This window comes from Pogoniulus pusillus, chromosome 24, assembly GCF_015220805.1.
Source record: "Pogoniulus pusillus isolate bPogPus1 chromosome 24, bPogPus1.pri, whole genome shotgun sequence".
In the NCBI taxonomy this organism is placed as follows: domain Eukaryota; kingdom Metazoa; phylum Chordata; class Aves; order Piciformes; family Lybiidae; genus Pogoniulus; species Pogoniulus pusillus.
The window spans coordinates 13,683,167-13,698,266 of record NC_087287.1 but is presented as its reverse complement, the minus strand read 5'-3'; the positions used below and the strand labels follow the sequence as shown (position 1 = coordinate 13,698,266).

Here is a 15,100-nt window from a genome sequence, read left to right as displayed (position 1 = left end):
CAGTAGAAAATGTATGTTCCTAAAACTATCTCAGACTTCAGTAAATATTCCCTTGCACTGGAAACCAGGTGTACACCCTTTCCTCCTTAGTACAAACAGGATGTTTCTGGATTTACACAATGATATTTCAAGGGCAAGCACCTAGCTTTTAATGGGACAGATTCACTAACTAGTAGTAAAGCTTTTCAGCGTCATTGACAGTGTGATGCTTTCATCCACTTGTGTCAGATCTGACCCACATTTATTTTGAATCTTTCTTCTGAAGAAAATGACCTGATGATTTTTGAGTAAAATGATGAATTTTATGATCTTAATGCCATTTCTTCTGGAATGACTTAACAGAAGCTAGTGGGACTTTTATCAAGGATTGATTTAGCACAATGTTCTACATGCTGAGATTTCCCATTCATTGTAGAGAGTTAAAATTCAGGATCGATCCCTTGGACTGATCAAAGAAAGGCATTTTTTGTAAATCACAGAAGAGTAACCTAGGTGTCTCCTGTTCCAGTTTTCAGTTTAATGGGGCAAACTAAAGCTTTTGGAAACAGTATAAGAATACAATAGGTACTTTCAAGCCCTTGTGGCGCCACTGGTTGACTACATGCAGCTGAAGGGGCCTCTCTTCCAGGGTAAGAGGAGCAGTAGCATTTTGCTGCTGAACAGCTTATTAATGTGTTGGATTTGTTGTATTTTTTATTTTCCCAGTGCTCAGCATCCTTAAGCATTGTGGACTTTGCAAACAGTTTAGAAATGGAATTACCTTCAACAAGGTTATCTAGCTTGGCTGATCCACAGTTGCAAGGCACAGCTGCTCTAACACTTGGCCCATCTTCAGATGTTCTTTGTGACTGTGATACTTCACTAGAGTCAGTGCCCAGCTACAGCTTGACATCGGGCAGAGCTCCAAGTGGCCTGAGTCCTGGGGCTGCCGCTGGCCTGTCGCTGGGTGATGTAATCCAAGGCAGCACTAAGTGCAAGGTAGGAATTGCTGAAACTCCTCTACTGTAAGGAAATCCATTCCCACTGATGGCAGATCTTATTGTTAGTCAGAGGCAGCTGTTTCAGAAAGTAAAGTTTTCCTTATCTGGTATTTGCAAACTGATTGCAAAATATTTTCTGAAGATGGAAAGAAAGAAAACTAATAATTTTTTTTTCTCTTTTCTTTCCCTACCTGAAGCTGGAAAATGAAGACTTCAGTATTGTAGATCATCCTCTAGAGGGCAGTTTGACTATTGCTGGGCAAGATATAGTTAATGAATTAACTCTTTCTATGCAAAAAGTGCTGGAAGAACCAATTAATCTTTCCATCAAAAAATCTCAGCGTTGCTCTTCTCCTTGTGAACTGCTCAGCAACACTTCTTTCCTACCCATGAATGCCACAATGAGACAACATGGAAGCAAAGAAGGTATCAGGCTTTTCAATATTTCAATTAGGGTTTTGGTCTGTCTTTCTCATCATTGTCCATTGCAAGCATTGCAAAGCAGTATGCTTATTAATGTACTGCAGATAAATGTGCTTTTCCAGGAAGTTTCAAATATCATTAGAGTGCTCAGTCCAATGGAAAAGTGTGTTTGATCTCATTTGTGGAGGAAAAAACATGGGAATTCTATGCCTTGAATTTGTATCAGAGGCCTGGAGCACAGCCCCATGAGGAGAGGCTGAGGGAGCTGGGGTTGCTTAGCCTGGAGAAGAGGAGGCTCAGGAGTAACCTCATTGCTGTCTACAACTACCTGAAGGGAGGCTCTAGCCAGGTGGGGGTTGGTCTCTTCTGCCAGGCAACCAGCAACAGAACAAGAGGACACAGTCCCACGCTGTGCCAGGGGAGGTCTAGGCTGGATGTTAGGAGGAAGTTCTTGACAGAGAGAGTGATTGGCATTGGAATGGGCTGCTCAGGGAGGTGGTGGAGTCACCGTCCCTGGAGGTGTTCAAGAAAAGCCTGGATGAGGCACTTAGTGCCATGGTCTAGTTGAGTGGCTAGGGCTGGGTGCTAGGTTGGACTGGATGATCTTGGAGGTCTCTTCCAACCTGGTTGATTCTGTGATCTGGGAGCCAGTAACAAGTGTGTCTGTGTGAAGTACCAGGAGTATTAGTTCTCTTAGAAGCAGTCCTGTTGATAAGACCTGCAGTTATGACTGTTGAAGAGCTGGTGTGAAGAGAATTGTTTCCAAGATGTAATGTGTCTTCTGCGGAGTCCTTCACAGCAGCATCATCGCAAATTTTGGTTAGGTTAATATATTGTAGAGCCTGTGCTTTTGCTTGGCTCTGTCTGCTGTGAAACAGGGAACATTCCCTTCAGCTAAGGCCTATTTCTTCAGTCTTAATGGAGAATTAGAACTTGCTTAACTCTTTTTGTGGGCGCATTGCCAGCATCCTTGTGCTACAGTGTAAAACCTCATTCCTGCAAACTCTAAAAGTCAATGAGACTATTCATGCAAGCAAGGGATTGCAGGATCAAGCTGTTATCCTGTGGCTTATGCCAGTATTTGGCTGCTTCTCTCTGTAAAAGATGAATTAATATTTCTATCTGTGCTGTATTTTTATTCAGAGAATTCTAATTAGTACAAAGGAGGCCTAGCTCAGTGAGCCAAAGAAAAGTATTTGTCTTCTCTTATATGTACTGTGCCAAATTGTGGCAGTTATGCCAAAATCATTTGTGTGAGTTGTATGAATCAGGTGCGCCCTAAAACGCTGTGCTTCAGTCAGGCTTAAGTGTCTACGAGAGGAGCAGCTTTGTAGTATCTGGTTTGAGTCCTGTGACACCACACATGGAAAGCAGCCCCAACACACAGAATCTCTCATATATAACGTGGCACAAAACTCCTTTGCATAATGCGTGGGTCCTGTCATGCAAGAGGTTGGAAAGACTTAGAACATTGAGTTTAATGCTGGTCCCTTTACACAGGGAAAGATCACAAGTGAGCAATTCCCATCCTGCTCTCACTATTTGAAGGTGTTTGGTGAGGGGGATCTGAGGAGATACATTTGCTGTGTGGATTGTGCAGCAGTGGGAGAGGTCGGTACCACTGCAAAGACAAGGATATCTCTGCTGATAGCTCTCAATAGGACTTACTGGTTCCAGCAGTGCTGTACTGCCAAACCCTACTGCTTCTGATGTTTATCTCCAATGACTCATCCTCTTGTAATATTAAATCTAAACATTTCAGCTTAGTTTACAACAAATTATTTCTTGTCCTGGCCCCAAAAGGGCATGGTAAAAAATTCTACATAATTTCATCATTTTCCATTTTACAGTCACTTTTTATCATGACTTGCATGGACACCCTCCTTTCCCCTTCTCTTTCCTAAACTAAACAACTCTGATGGTTTCAGTCTCTCCTCATGGTTCAGGGTTGTGATTATTTAAAACCACCTTGTTCCTGCTGTGCTATTCTGGGTTCTCTGCAATTAAGGAGTACTGCCCACAGCCAGAGGCAGTGCTGCAGTTGAGGCCTCTGGGGTGCCATGCAGAGCTTCTTGTGTTTTACATTCCTCACTGCTGATAATGTGCTGCAGGATGGCTTTTGCCTTTTATGCAGCAGCAGCATTATGCGGTTGACTCACATGTAGTGAATGGTCCACATTAACTCCCAGTTCCTTCCACAGAACTGTTCCCTAGTCAGCTGTTTCCCTTTGTGATTACATTCATCTGATCCTTCATCTGCATAATCACAGAATGGCTTAGGTTGGAAGGAACTTTAGAGGTCATCTACTGCAACCTCTCTGCCATGGGCAGGGATGCCTCTCAACTAGACTCGATACTTAGGTGTCTCAGTTCAGTCTTAATGATTTAGGTTTGTTCTTCTCTGATATATTAAGGTAATTTTTAAATGGTAAACATTTTCCACAGGATTTGCAACCTCTCTAGTTTGGTGTTTTCCACTAATTTGATAAATAGTATTATTTCATGAGTCATGTTGCTGATGGAAATGTTAATTAATACTAGAAACCCGTCACCACTAGGACATCTTCTGGTTGACAACGTGCAACAAGAGCTACTCCTTCAGCTGAGTGTGCCATCCAATAATAATTCTATTCCTGAGCCATCAGTACCACCCTTCATTTAAGCAGTAATTGCAAGCGCATAACACGTTAGGAGTGATGTGGAATGCACCTTTACTAGCTCTTCAGAATGGTTTTGGTATTCTTGTGTCCAGCATCAGTGAAGAACTGCAGTTACTAGCTTATGTAATGGGTAGTTTTGAATGCATGCTGATGTGTTACATGCACTGGAGAAAAGGAAGGAGTCATGCAGAGTTGCTTCTTAGTATGGAGCAGGAGACTGCAGAGACTTCTTGATCCTCAGGGATTCAGACTTCAGCAGGCCTGTTTTTCTCAAGTGAAGGCTGCAGAGCAAAGAGGATTACTTGTGTTCCATGTATATGGATGAATGTGGCATGGCTCTGTACATATATAATTTTCCAGGATTGTAACCATTTTGACAACATATTTAGGAAAACCTGCTCATATTCAGTGCAGAGAGACAAAGATTGTATCCCAGAATAGAAAAGAGCTACACGTTTTCTATACATATAGATGAAATGATTCCATAATTCACCTACAATATCACATTAAACAGCAGTCAGAAGTGCATGAATATTGAAGTACATTCTACCCTAATCTGACTCTGATATTATAAATATTTTATTCATTTTCTTATCTTCTGTTCCAGATTCCAATAACTGTGAAAAGGAACATTTAGAAATGGATATGAAAAGCAATCAGAATGTCAGGTAACAGAGTCTTTTTTCATACAAGAGCGCTGGGCCTGAAATTTTATGCATGTGTTTAGGGAATTTGTCATCCTTAATGATAACGGAGAACTTACAAAGAATTCAAGATTTGTTCTAGATAATAATTCTGAAAGTTGTAAAGGACTCCCTGAAACTTGAAAACAATTTAAAAGAAGTGGTGAGTTTGCCTATTTCTGTTAATCTGTGCAATTTTCCAGAGTGAATAAGTATTTCCAAACTTATATCACTTGAACAATCAGAAACTGCTTAGCCACAGTTAAACCTGAAAAATATAAAGGAAGAGGATTGACACTACCTAAACAATTATATGCAATTTTGTCTTCAGCTACTGCTTGAATGATATTTTAAAGTACAGCTGATGATGTGCTGTGCTCCTGCTTGCAGCCAGCCACACTGAAAAGTATCAAGCGTGACTTCTGTGGGAATAATTAAAACAAAAATATACAGAGCAGGGCAAGGTTTTAGCCCAGAAGTTAGTAATTTACACATGTGAGTAATTCAGAGTGATTGCATTTGCATTCCTTAAAGAATCAGCATGTTGGGGAAACATTCAGATCTTCAGTGTTTAGCCAGCAGTTAAAAAGGGAGAGGAGCCCAGATAGTAGTGTGTAGAAAAGCATTGATACTGAGAGGACTTGTGGCTTATGAGTGAATTTAACTCTGTGTCATTTTGATTTCAGAGCTGACCCTAAGGAGAAGAAGATCCCGTACGTGCGACTGGAACGTCTGAAAATAGGTTCTTCAGAGGCAGGGGAGCTGCCAGTGTTCAAGCTCCAGCCGCAGGACAATGAGCAGGAAGGCAACATTCTGCTGATAATTGAGTCTGGCACTCAGTCTTCAAGTATGTCTATAAAGGTGAGTCGAATTTCCTTGAGGCTTTACTTGCTTTCTCCCTTTCATCCCACTGTCTTGTACCCACAGTTTCTGAAAGTTATACCCTAAACAACACTGTTGATTCATTTCACCCTTCAATACTTCTGTGATGGGTTGAAGTAATAGAGAATGCAGCTTTTAGTTCACTGCCTAGCTCCCTGATACTTCCATTTCTGAGAAGTGTGTCTTTGGGATTGGATAGCTGTAGTGTTTTTGTGTTACAGCCATCAAACTAGTTCACCTGTCTAGTTATAAATACAGAACAAACAGCTTAAAGCTGATTCCAGGAGTCACAGTGCAATAGATCTTAAAAAGCTTTGTGTGCTATGGCTTCATTGGAATCTTGACTGTCAACTTCTTTCAACAGAAGGAAATGGGAATTTCTGGTGGGAGCAAAAACCTCTGCTTTTTATGGAGCTATTTATTGTAAAAACTGAAAATAAGATTATGAAGCAGCCTGCTTTTTTATCTGTCATATGAAATTGGTACAGCTCTCTCACAGTGCTATTGCATTGTGGTATGTGGAGGAAGTTACTTGATCGAGGTGACCTGGCCAGCTAGTGGCAGAAGTCAAGCTGAGCATGAGCCTGCTGAGCCCCTGTGTCCTCTCCACTAGAGCTTACTGCAGGGAAACCGTTGTGCCAGCAGCCAGTCGCTGCTGTTACATGCTTAGGCATGAAAATGATGACTGTGTGATTCTATAATTTTCTTCATTCAAGATAAATACAGATAGTCAACTTGGACTGAAATCCAAAGGAGAGAACTCAGAGAACAGGAAAGTTTTCATGTCCCAGGCTGCAGGACAGATGCAGCCTGCTCCTGTAGATACTCTCTCTGCTGACCAGAAGCTCAACAATGGCATCTCCATTATGAAAAAATCTCCAGTTACTCAGGAAGTCAACCCCATTGAAAACGAGGATTTCTGTGCTGTGTGTCTTAATGGAGGAGAACTGTTGTGCTGTGATCACTGCCCCAAGGTCTTCCATCTCTCCTGCCATGTCCCAGCTCTGCTCAGCTTTCCAGTGTGAGTATGTATGACATTTAGCTAATGTGCTCAGTTTCTGCTTGCTGCCTTGGGGCAAAGCATATCCTCAGGGATGGATGTGTCAGCCTTATATAAGGGCAAGAAATGCATCTCTCACTTGCCCTTTTGTTACTTTTCTTGCAAAGGGAAGAATTGTCTTACACATTAGGAGCTAAATGAATTATTCACAAGAACTCTTTCCAGCCGTGTATGCCCTTTCTGCAGTTAGCTGGACAGCACAGCATAGGAGGAAGAACATTGAGTACCACAGGCTTACAACTGGCTGCTGTTGTAAAATTAGTTATGGATGAGAATTGTTTCCAGACGCAGTGATTCCTTAGGTTTGTTATTTGGCAAGGTTGCTGACAGAAGTGACATCCTTTTTTGGTCTGTGGTGCAGGGGAGAATGGGTGTGCACGCTTTGCCGTAACCCAGTGAGGCCGGAGGTGGAGTACGACTGTGAGAACACGCGCTACAGCCACAGCTGTCATGCACAGTATGGCCTTGATGACTGTGACCAGAAGGTGGGGATAACTATTACTGTGCTATTTAGACAAGGACCTGTGATCTCAGCATGAGTTATAGAAAGGTGAAACTGGTAGATCTGGAATTCTTTTCTCCTTTGAACAGGGAAGTTGTGCTCAGCAGCAGAACAAGCTCCCCTGAGCCAGCTTTGCCTGGCTTTCTGCCACCAGATCTTTTCCTTGAAGACTTGGCACTTTCTCAGACATCTACTTAGACCAGTTGCAATGACATTTTTTAATGTAGACATTTTAAGACTTTCAGTTGGGTTGAAATCATCTTTGTATAGAATCATATATACCATTAATCCCCTTGAAGATGACATTCAGGCACTGTTAACTCAGCCTACATCAAAGTTTATCTTTTTACATCCCCATCCCCAGTTTTCTTCACCAAATCTCACATGAAAAAATGCCTTTTCTTGAAGTCCACATGGTATTTGGAAGCCACAACTTCCATCTAAATGACCTGTCTCTATTGTACAAGTGAAAGCTAGAATAAGGTGCTGATCTAGTCTGAGTAACATACATAAAGGCAACAGCAGTGGTTCTTAGAGCACTGGGGGCCCTTACCAGAGCCTGTGAATGTAGCAACAGCACTGCTCAGATTCATCTGTGCTGTTTCCAGACCTGAACTACACTGGACATAATTTCTTACTTATTGCTTGTGAGCAAACGTGGCTCAGTAGTACATTTGTGTTGTTTCAGTGAAAAACCCAAAGACCATGGATGTGAACAGTGTGAAACACTTTCCATTTAACTGTTTCAACACTGTTGATGCTGTTCTATTAAAGAGCCAAGAAATAGAACTGAAGTGCAGAAAGGAATAGTGATGGCTCTGATTTCCCAGAAGTTTCCAGGAGAGATGCATGCATACAAACATTTTTATATACTTTTCTGGCATTTCCTGCCTATCCTGATTTTCAATACTATAAAAGTGCTGTGAGGCAAAATGTGCCCCCCAGGCTAGAGTGTAGTGTGCCTTTCTGTATGAGAAATGCACAGATGACATGAAAACTCCCCTTGTTGGTAGTATGACTGATTAACTGAAGGAAAGGCAGGAATGAAACAGACTCATTTTAAATGAAAATGTATTACTTTGGCTTCTACAGAAGTGTGAAAAGCTGGTGCTTTCTCTGTTCTGCAGTAGTATGAGCCTCCCCTTCCATGAACCTGTCAGCCCACTGGTGAGTACAAAACACACATGGGTATCAGGGAATCCAAAGAATCCTCTGGCACACCTCACAACTTTCTCCTTTGTCTTCTTGGAAGATATTAATGAGCTTTTCTTCTGAGCAGTGTTGCTTCCTAGGGATGGATAGGTGCTTCCTTCTTGGAAGTGATTTGAAGGTGCCAGGTCAGAGGCAGATAAATGCTGGCCAATGTTCTTGGGCCAGAAACTGACTTGCCTTCATACAGAGTGTTCCACTAACATAAGAGAGATCTGCTTCAGAAGCAACCCTGGATTCCCTCTGTTCTGGTGTTTTGCAAAAGTAGTAATGTGACTGTGTTCAGGGGAAGAAGCAGAGACTGCTGGTGTATCTATGTACTCAACAGGTGCAATATTAAGTGCCTATTGTAAGGAAGGTGTAGATTGAAGCTGTTATAATGATACAGAATAAATGTGAAACAAGCTGGAGCAGGACAATGAGGAAAAAAAAGTTTTATGTGAAGGACTATTCCAAATACCAACATAAAAACATTCCACCTAATAAAGCCTGCAATGAACTTACAGACCAGATTACTTAGGTTTTGATGCAGAAAGATTTAAGGAAGAAGCTATCCTGGTAGCTGGTGCCTGTTGCAAGAGACCTTTGCTGAACTTTCAAGAGAGTGCAGGCAGCATATTTGCAGTCACTCTTGGCAGGCTACCTGCTGCAGTATCAGCTGCTCTTATTTCAGCACATTACTTTCCTAACTGCTTGGGGGAAATGTTAGCTAATTGTCAGTATTACATATATTACTGATTACAGTTCAGTGGTGGCATCTTTATCTGTGGATAAACTTAGAAAGTGCACATAGCAGAGCAGTCACTGATGTGTGCTGGTTTCAAGACCGAGCTTGCACACAAATGTTTTTAAATGAAACCAAGAAGAGCCCAGGAAGTTGATGTGCAAGTGCAGGCACCAGAAGACTAGAGCTCTCTTTCTTGATGAAAGATATCCTCTGCTGTAACATCTGTCCAAACTGGGATAAAAGCCACTGGGGAGAAAATGTTTTGATAACAAAGGTTACACACATGTGTCTTACTCTTACTGCAGGCTCGGCACTATTACCAGATCATCAAAAGGCCAATGGATTTGTCAATCATCCGGAGCAAGCTGCAGAAACAGAACAAGTCTCACTACTCTGCACCTGAGCAACTCGTGACTGACGTGCGTCTCATGTTCTGGAACTGTGCCAAGTTCAATTATGTAGGTTTCTAATATGCATGGGGAAGGGATTATATACACTATCATTAGTGTAACTCTTGGTTCCATTGACAACAAGTATGGGATTGGGATAAACAACACCGTTCATTAATTTTACTTTTGGGAAATTCTATAGATAGTTTTAATGAGAGAAATGGAGATATACATCAACCTGAGAACTTGATATATATGAATCTAAAATTTAAGAAGGACTTGCTTAGTGGCTAACTTTTTGTAACAATGCTGAGTTTGCTGTGAGGAGCCAGTCACAGCCAGCAAAACAGCAAGGGGAAATTCAGGCACATAGACATTGCTAAGCAATGATGACTGCTATTCTTTCTAGTTCACTGCACTTCTCCTTTTCTTAGAGGTGCAGAAACATGTTCCTTAATAGGAGCATTTGGTTTTTACTTATATTGTAAATGCAGAGGGACTAATGGGCTGTAGAACGTGTGCAGGAGACTAATGGAGATGCAGCAGACAGAGCCAAGATGAGACATGAAGGTGTAGTAATGATTTGGCTTTGATCCTTGATGATTTCCCTGTGTGGTAACACTGAATGGTTGTTCTTTCACAGCCAGATTCAGAGGTTGCCGAAGCTGGACGATGCCTAGATGTATTCTTTGAGGGCAAACTGAAAGAGATTTATCCAGACAGGCACTTTCCTTCAATGCAACAAGAGGACTCAGATTCCGAAGAAGTGGAGAGTCAGAACAGCAAAATACCCCCTCAAGATTTTCAGTGGCCATCATACGGACAGGAGTGCGTTCAGCCCAAAAGGAGACGGCGCCATGCTGTAAGACTGCAGAAGCAAAAGCAATTCGTTGCCAAGTGGCCACCCTGCTAATTCTGTTTACAGCTACTGATGGGAAGTTTTGACAGGGCTGTGTGGGAAAACTGTCAAGCTTCTATCACAGGGATGCGGTCACTTCTACAATTTTATGTCAAGATCCTCTGAGTGGAATGAAGTGTCAGTTGTGTATAAATGTATGAGCATGAACAAACCAAGTCTCTCAGGCCACAGTTGTCTTCCTAACAGAAAACTGTCCAGATTTTGAAAAAGACTAAGCCCTGTAGCTATTCACAGTTGGTTTCTTTTATACACAGGAAAGTGAACAAAGCTAAAAGAACGATGTCTCAGCCAGCTAACAGCCTTCCTCAGGTATGACCTCCTCAAGACGTGGGATTTGCTATGAGGAATCCAGCAGCATAACTGACAGAGTTAAGGTGTGTGGGAGGAAAGCAAAGCACTTGAGCGGTTTGTTTGATCTGCTGACCATATGCCTTACTTCTAGAGCTCGTGGCTAGATAACAGATCCAAAGTGACTGAATCTGTCAATGTTCAATCTGTTAAGTCATGTAGACGTTTTGCAGTGTTCTCACTGAAGTACTACTGTTTTGGTGATAGGTGATGATGGATAATAATGGAAGTAACACTCTAATAATCTCTAATAGCGCAGTGCCCTTTTATAATCTGTCCAACACTATTTGTCTGTTTTATAGAGCACAGGTAACCATGTAATGATCTTGCAATCTCAGTGTGAGTGTTGGCCTTGCTTTGTGAGACATAACAGTGTGTAGAGGTAAAAAACATACTCCTGTTGTTTTCTTCAATGATTTTCCTGGGAGCTTGACTGCTCAAGGTCTGTGGGATGCAGTCTAATGTGATTACCAGATGAACTGTTTCTTCTGAAGCAGAACATTTTTGTTGAATCACAGAAGAACAAGTGCTGCTACTAGGGCTCTGTGTGGGCTGTTTCTGAGTGCATACTAGATGCTCCTTTTGCCAGAAATGGTTCTTCTGGTGCTTAATTCATGCTTGGTAAAGCAGTGTGGGATCTCCTGGGTCTCAAAGGTAGCACTTCTATACAACCCAAGGCATTTGGTTTTCTTTAAAACAGATACTGGAATTCAACAAATTAACTATGAAGCAAATTACATGGTTATAGAAGTGCCTATAAAATAACATAATATACTCCTGGTTTCTCTTAGCTTATTTTTGTAGTTGTGATTGCCAGCAGTGCTAGAAGTTGAGTATAATGTATATGTAGAAGCTTAAAAAGAATGAAAGGGTGTCTAAGATTTTTTAAATTTATTTTATTTTGCTATATCTTATGTTGGCAGACCCAGAGAAGCAATTTTAGAGCTTGGCTGAACATAGGGTAGGATGTAATTGTAAAGCCTGAAGGGATAGGTAACAAGACATGACACCTGGTTAGAAAGGGATGGTTTGCAAGCTGCTTCCCACCTCTTCCAGAAGCAGGTGAGGCAGACCTTTGCGTAACCAAAGCTTTCTTCGTGAGAGGCATCTTGGCATCTTCCCGCTCGGAGCTCTGCCCAGCAGTGTCAAGCTGGGCTATGGTCTGGTTTTGAGAGAGGAGAGTTGTTGCAGATCTTAAACACAGTTAAAGCTCATTTTAATTTGGTCTCTGTAAATAAAGATGATATTTTCTGCATAGTTTATGAGGGCTGTTTGGTCTGGTAAACTATGCATGTTATTTTAGATAACACTTTAAAGTAAAGGTTTCTATATGAAATATTAAGATGTGAATGTTGTATTCTACTATCTGTGACTTAATGTTTGCTGTTAACTTGGTAGTGAGCTAAAGTTTTCTTGGAAGGAATGAAATCTGGACATTATAAGGTGGCTGGAAATCTGTGACATGAAGGAACAGCCTTTACATTTTCTGTATGTCAATTCCTATGTGTTTGCTTTCTGTCAGACTCTTGTCTCAAAACAGTGTCTTGGCACAGGGAAATGAGTGCAGGTTTGTAGGTGTTGCCTTTTCTCCACCAAGGATATATCTTTTACAATTGATAGTAGGAAAATTATGTGCTGTGTAAACTTCATCAAGGGGCAAAAGTAGAAATGGGTAAGACTGTTAATAATTTCCTCTTTTCCTGGAAGAACAGAGTCAACAAGAACCTGCTTCTAAGTCTTAAAAGCTGTAAGTTTATTAACTATCCCATTAGTTTTGGAGAACACTTCTTTTAATTAGATTTATCCAGAGTGTATTATACTTTTATTAATAATAGAAGTGTGCCAGTTTGTCATCATATATAATATACACTTTGGATATGTGCTGGCAGGACTCTCTGGCCTCAACACTCTTAAAGCTAACTTTGTGATTACTTCTCTAAGGCATAGTAGCAGTTAAAAAGAAGTGCTTGTGAACTTTGTGTCACGTTGGTAAGCAGAGGAAAAAATGAACTCACAGGCATAATACACATTTTCAAACACAAATCTGTGGGTCAGCAACTTCACAATACATTGCATGGTGTAAGAATAACATTGCCTTGGATGTTGCCTTAAAATTGCTGGCTTGTGATGTTCCTGCTGCTGGACACCATGCAACCAGGACCTGTAGATTATTGGGCTGTGTGTTCTGTCGAAGTCCCGCTGCGCACTGGTGCCACTAACAGGTATGAAAGAAAGGGTCTATCTTCTAAAATCTGACAGCCCATGTGGCCCTAAAGAGAAATGATATGTAGATTATGTAATTACTTTTTCTTCTATCACACAGCCTGTTTCACAGTTCAGAATATGTACAAAAAGAAGCAATGAGGAAGCCTTGAGGTTCTACTGGAAGTAAGTATAGCAAAAACAAATGGCAGGACCACTGGAAACCCCATCAAATGCATTTGGCTCCTGCAAATACAACCAAGGGCACAATTTTCCCTTTGTCTTCAGAAATGAGCTACCTGTAGAATGGGAAAAACCTCTTTGTGCTTAAACACTTGGAAAAGAGATTAATTACACTCCAGTAACAGGTCTGTTGAAGAAATGACAGCTACAAATTTGACTTTCATTCTCCTACAGGCAATTTCAAAGACTTACTTCTTCTAGTACCATTACAGCAGAATAGTGGTAGAGTTACTGCAAACAGGTGTTTAACAATTCAGACTATCAAATGACTGCATGTTTATCTGTGTAATGTGCTTTGCTGAACAATAAAATATGTGAAATGTATTTTTGCACATCAATCTGAAATTTTTGCTCTGATTGCATCTGCTGTTGATTATTGTATGTGTTATATAGTATTGTTTAGCACTTATTAGCTAAGTTGTTGGTAATTGCTGATGGGAAAGCAGAATGGTTAGGAAAGCAGCTATTTCAACGCTGGAATTCAGCTGTCTGTGCTGAAGTTTTCAGTACCAAGTAGATCTTTTACCTGTTTTGTTTTTCAATTAGTTGAAGAGCATGCTATGAACAAGTTAACAAACAGTGTTTTGCAGTTTAAATATACCTATACATTGAAGTGCCAAGGAAATTGCCACTTACTAGTGAGGTGAAAAAAATTATTGTAGTGTATTTAATCAGAAGGAATCAGGAAAGATATTCTAAGGTGGAACATACTAGAAACTGGCAAATTATGGAATCTTTTACAAAAAAGCTGAACCAAACCACTCTTGGTAAAATGTCAAGCAGACACTCCAAGTGTTTATCATTGTTGGCTCCTCTCAGTTGGGTTTATGGGAGTGTAAAACTGTCAGCAGCAGCTTTCTGACCGGGAGGTCTGCTGGCTTCGGGGTTAAGGAGTTCTTTTACCAGAGTTGCAGTTGTGCTTCTCTTGAGACATAATTAAGACAGAAGTAACTTTTTTATTGTATAAATAGGGAAATGGAGATAAACTTTTGAACATGCGATTCCATCAAGTGTGAAGTACAGGCAGTGGACTTCAAAGCTGAGTTTCTCTGCCCTCAGTTAGATATCAGTGAGATAATCTGGGGGAAAAAAAAGATAGGCAGTAGTCATGGGCTAATGGAGGATGCATGTCTTTTGAAGCTGTTATTGTAGATCAGGAGCAAGAAGCAAGAGGTGGAGTGGCTGGGGTTTTTTTGAGAATTGTTATCCCACTCTCTATTCCTGTCCATTAGCAAAAGTTTATGGAAGGCTGTTTTAGTGTGTAGTTGTGTACCTTTCCAGGAGATTATTTAGTAGATTGCTAGCAGTTAGTCTGCTACGTAGACTTTCGTAGACCTTTATGGTAGGGATGCTTTTGTTGAGTGAAGTGTTTACTGTGGCAGTATAAATAACTCTGGAGGTGAGAAATTGCCACACTTAAGTCTGTTGTCAAGCATCTAGCTCCACTTGCTCCATTTTCCTTACAAATGTCTGAAAAGAGGTTCTTGAAAGATTGTTTTTTGATAACTTCTTCCTGCATGAGATGTAATTTGTAACACATTTCCCTGTAAAGGCTGTCTCACTATATATTTGCCTGTAGAAAAGTCCTTTTTAAGTTGAGGAGATAAGACATGCAGGTGTTTTTCCTAGAGAAAATAGGGTAGTGTCTGAAAGTCAAGGATTCTTTTAATTGCTTTTGGAGAGTGCTTGAGCTGGTTACCACTTTTATGGAAGCAGCAGCACTGGTTTATGTTCGTGCTGTGGATGTTAGTTTGTAGGTTACTATTCTTGATCTTGATCATAGCACCTAGGACAATTATGTCAGCATGGAAACATTCCAAAGGCAGTCTGATACTGAGGTAATGCTTATTAAATTCGTTGTGAAAGTCAGTGA

General features: G+C 40.9%; 1 protein-coding gene across 5 annotated transcripts in view; it reads left to right on the top strand.

Moving 5' to 3' along the window:
* The window catches only part of TRIM66 (tripartite motif containing 66), a 47,398-nt gene extending 33,847 nt beyond the window's left edge, over nucleotides 1-13,551 (top strand). For 2 of the 5 annotated variants that reach the window (XM_064163685.1, XM_064163682.1), the window contains 10 exons: nucleotides 706-978; nucleotides 1,178-1,406; nucleotides 4,671-4,731; nucleotides 5,433-5,607; nucleotides 6,345-6,649; nucleotides 7,050-7,173; nucleotides 8,283-8,357; nucleotides 9,432-9,584; nucleotides 10,159-10,377; nucleotides 10,689-13,551. In XM_064163685.1, coding sequence (XP_064019755.1) covers nucleotides 706-978; nucleotides 1,178-1,406; nucleotides 4,671-4,731; nucleotides 5,433-5,607; nucleotides 6,345-6,649; nucleotides 7,050-7,173; nucleotides 8,283-8,357; nucleotides 9,432-9,584; nucleotides 10,159-10,377; nucleotides 10,689-10,706 — 1,632 coding nt within the window. In that variant the 3' untranslated portion in view covers nucleotides 10,707-13,551. Of the gene's footprint in view, nucleotides 1-705; nucleotides 979-1,177; nucleotides 1,407-4,670; nucleotides 4,732-5,432; nucleotides 5,608-6,344; nucleotides 6,650-7,049; nucleotides 7,174-8,282; nucleotides 8,358-9,431; nucleotides 9,585-10,158 lie in introns of all 5 variants that reach the window. The other 3 variants (XR_010306750.1, XM_064163681.1, XM_064163684.1) reach the window with 3 other exon arrangements.
* The last annotated feature ends 1,549 nt before the right edge of the window (nucleotides 13,552-15,100 follow it).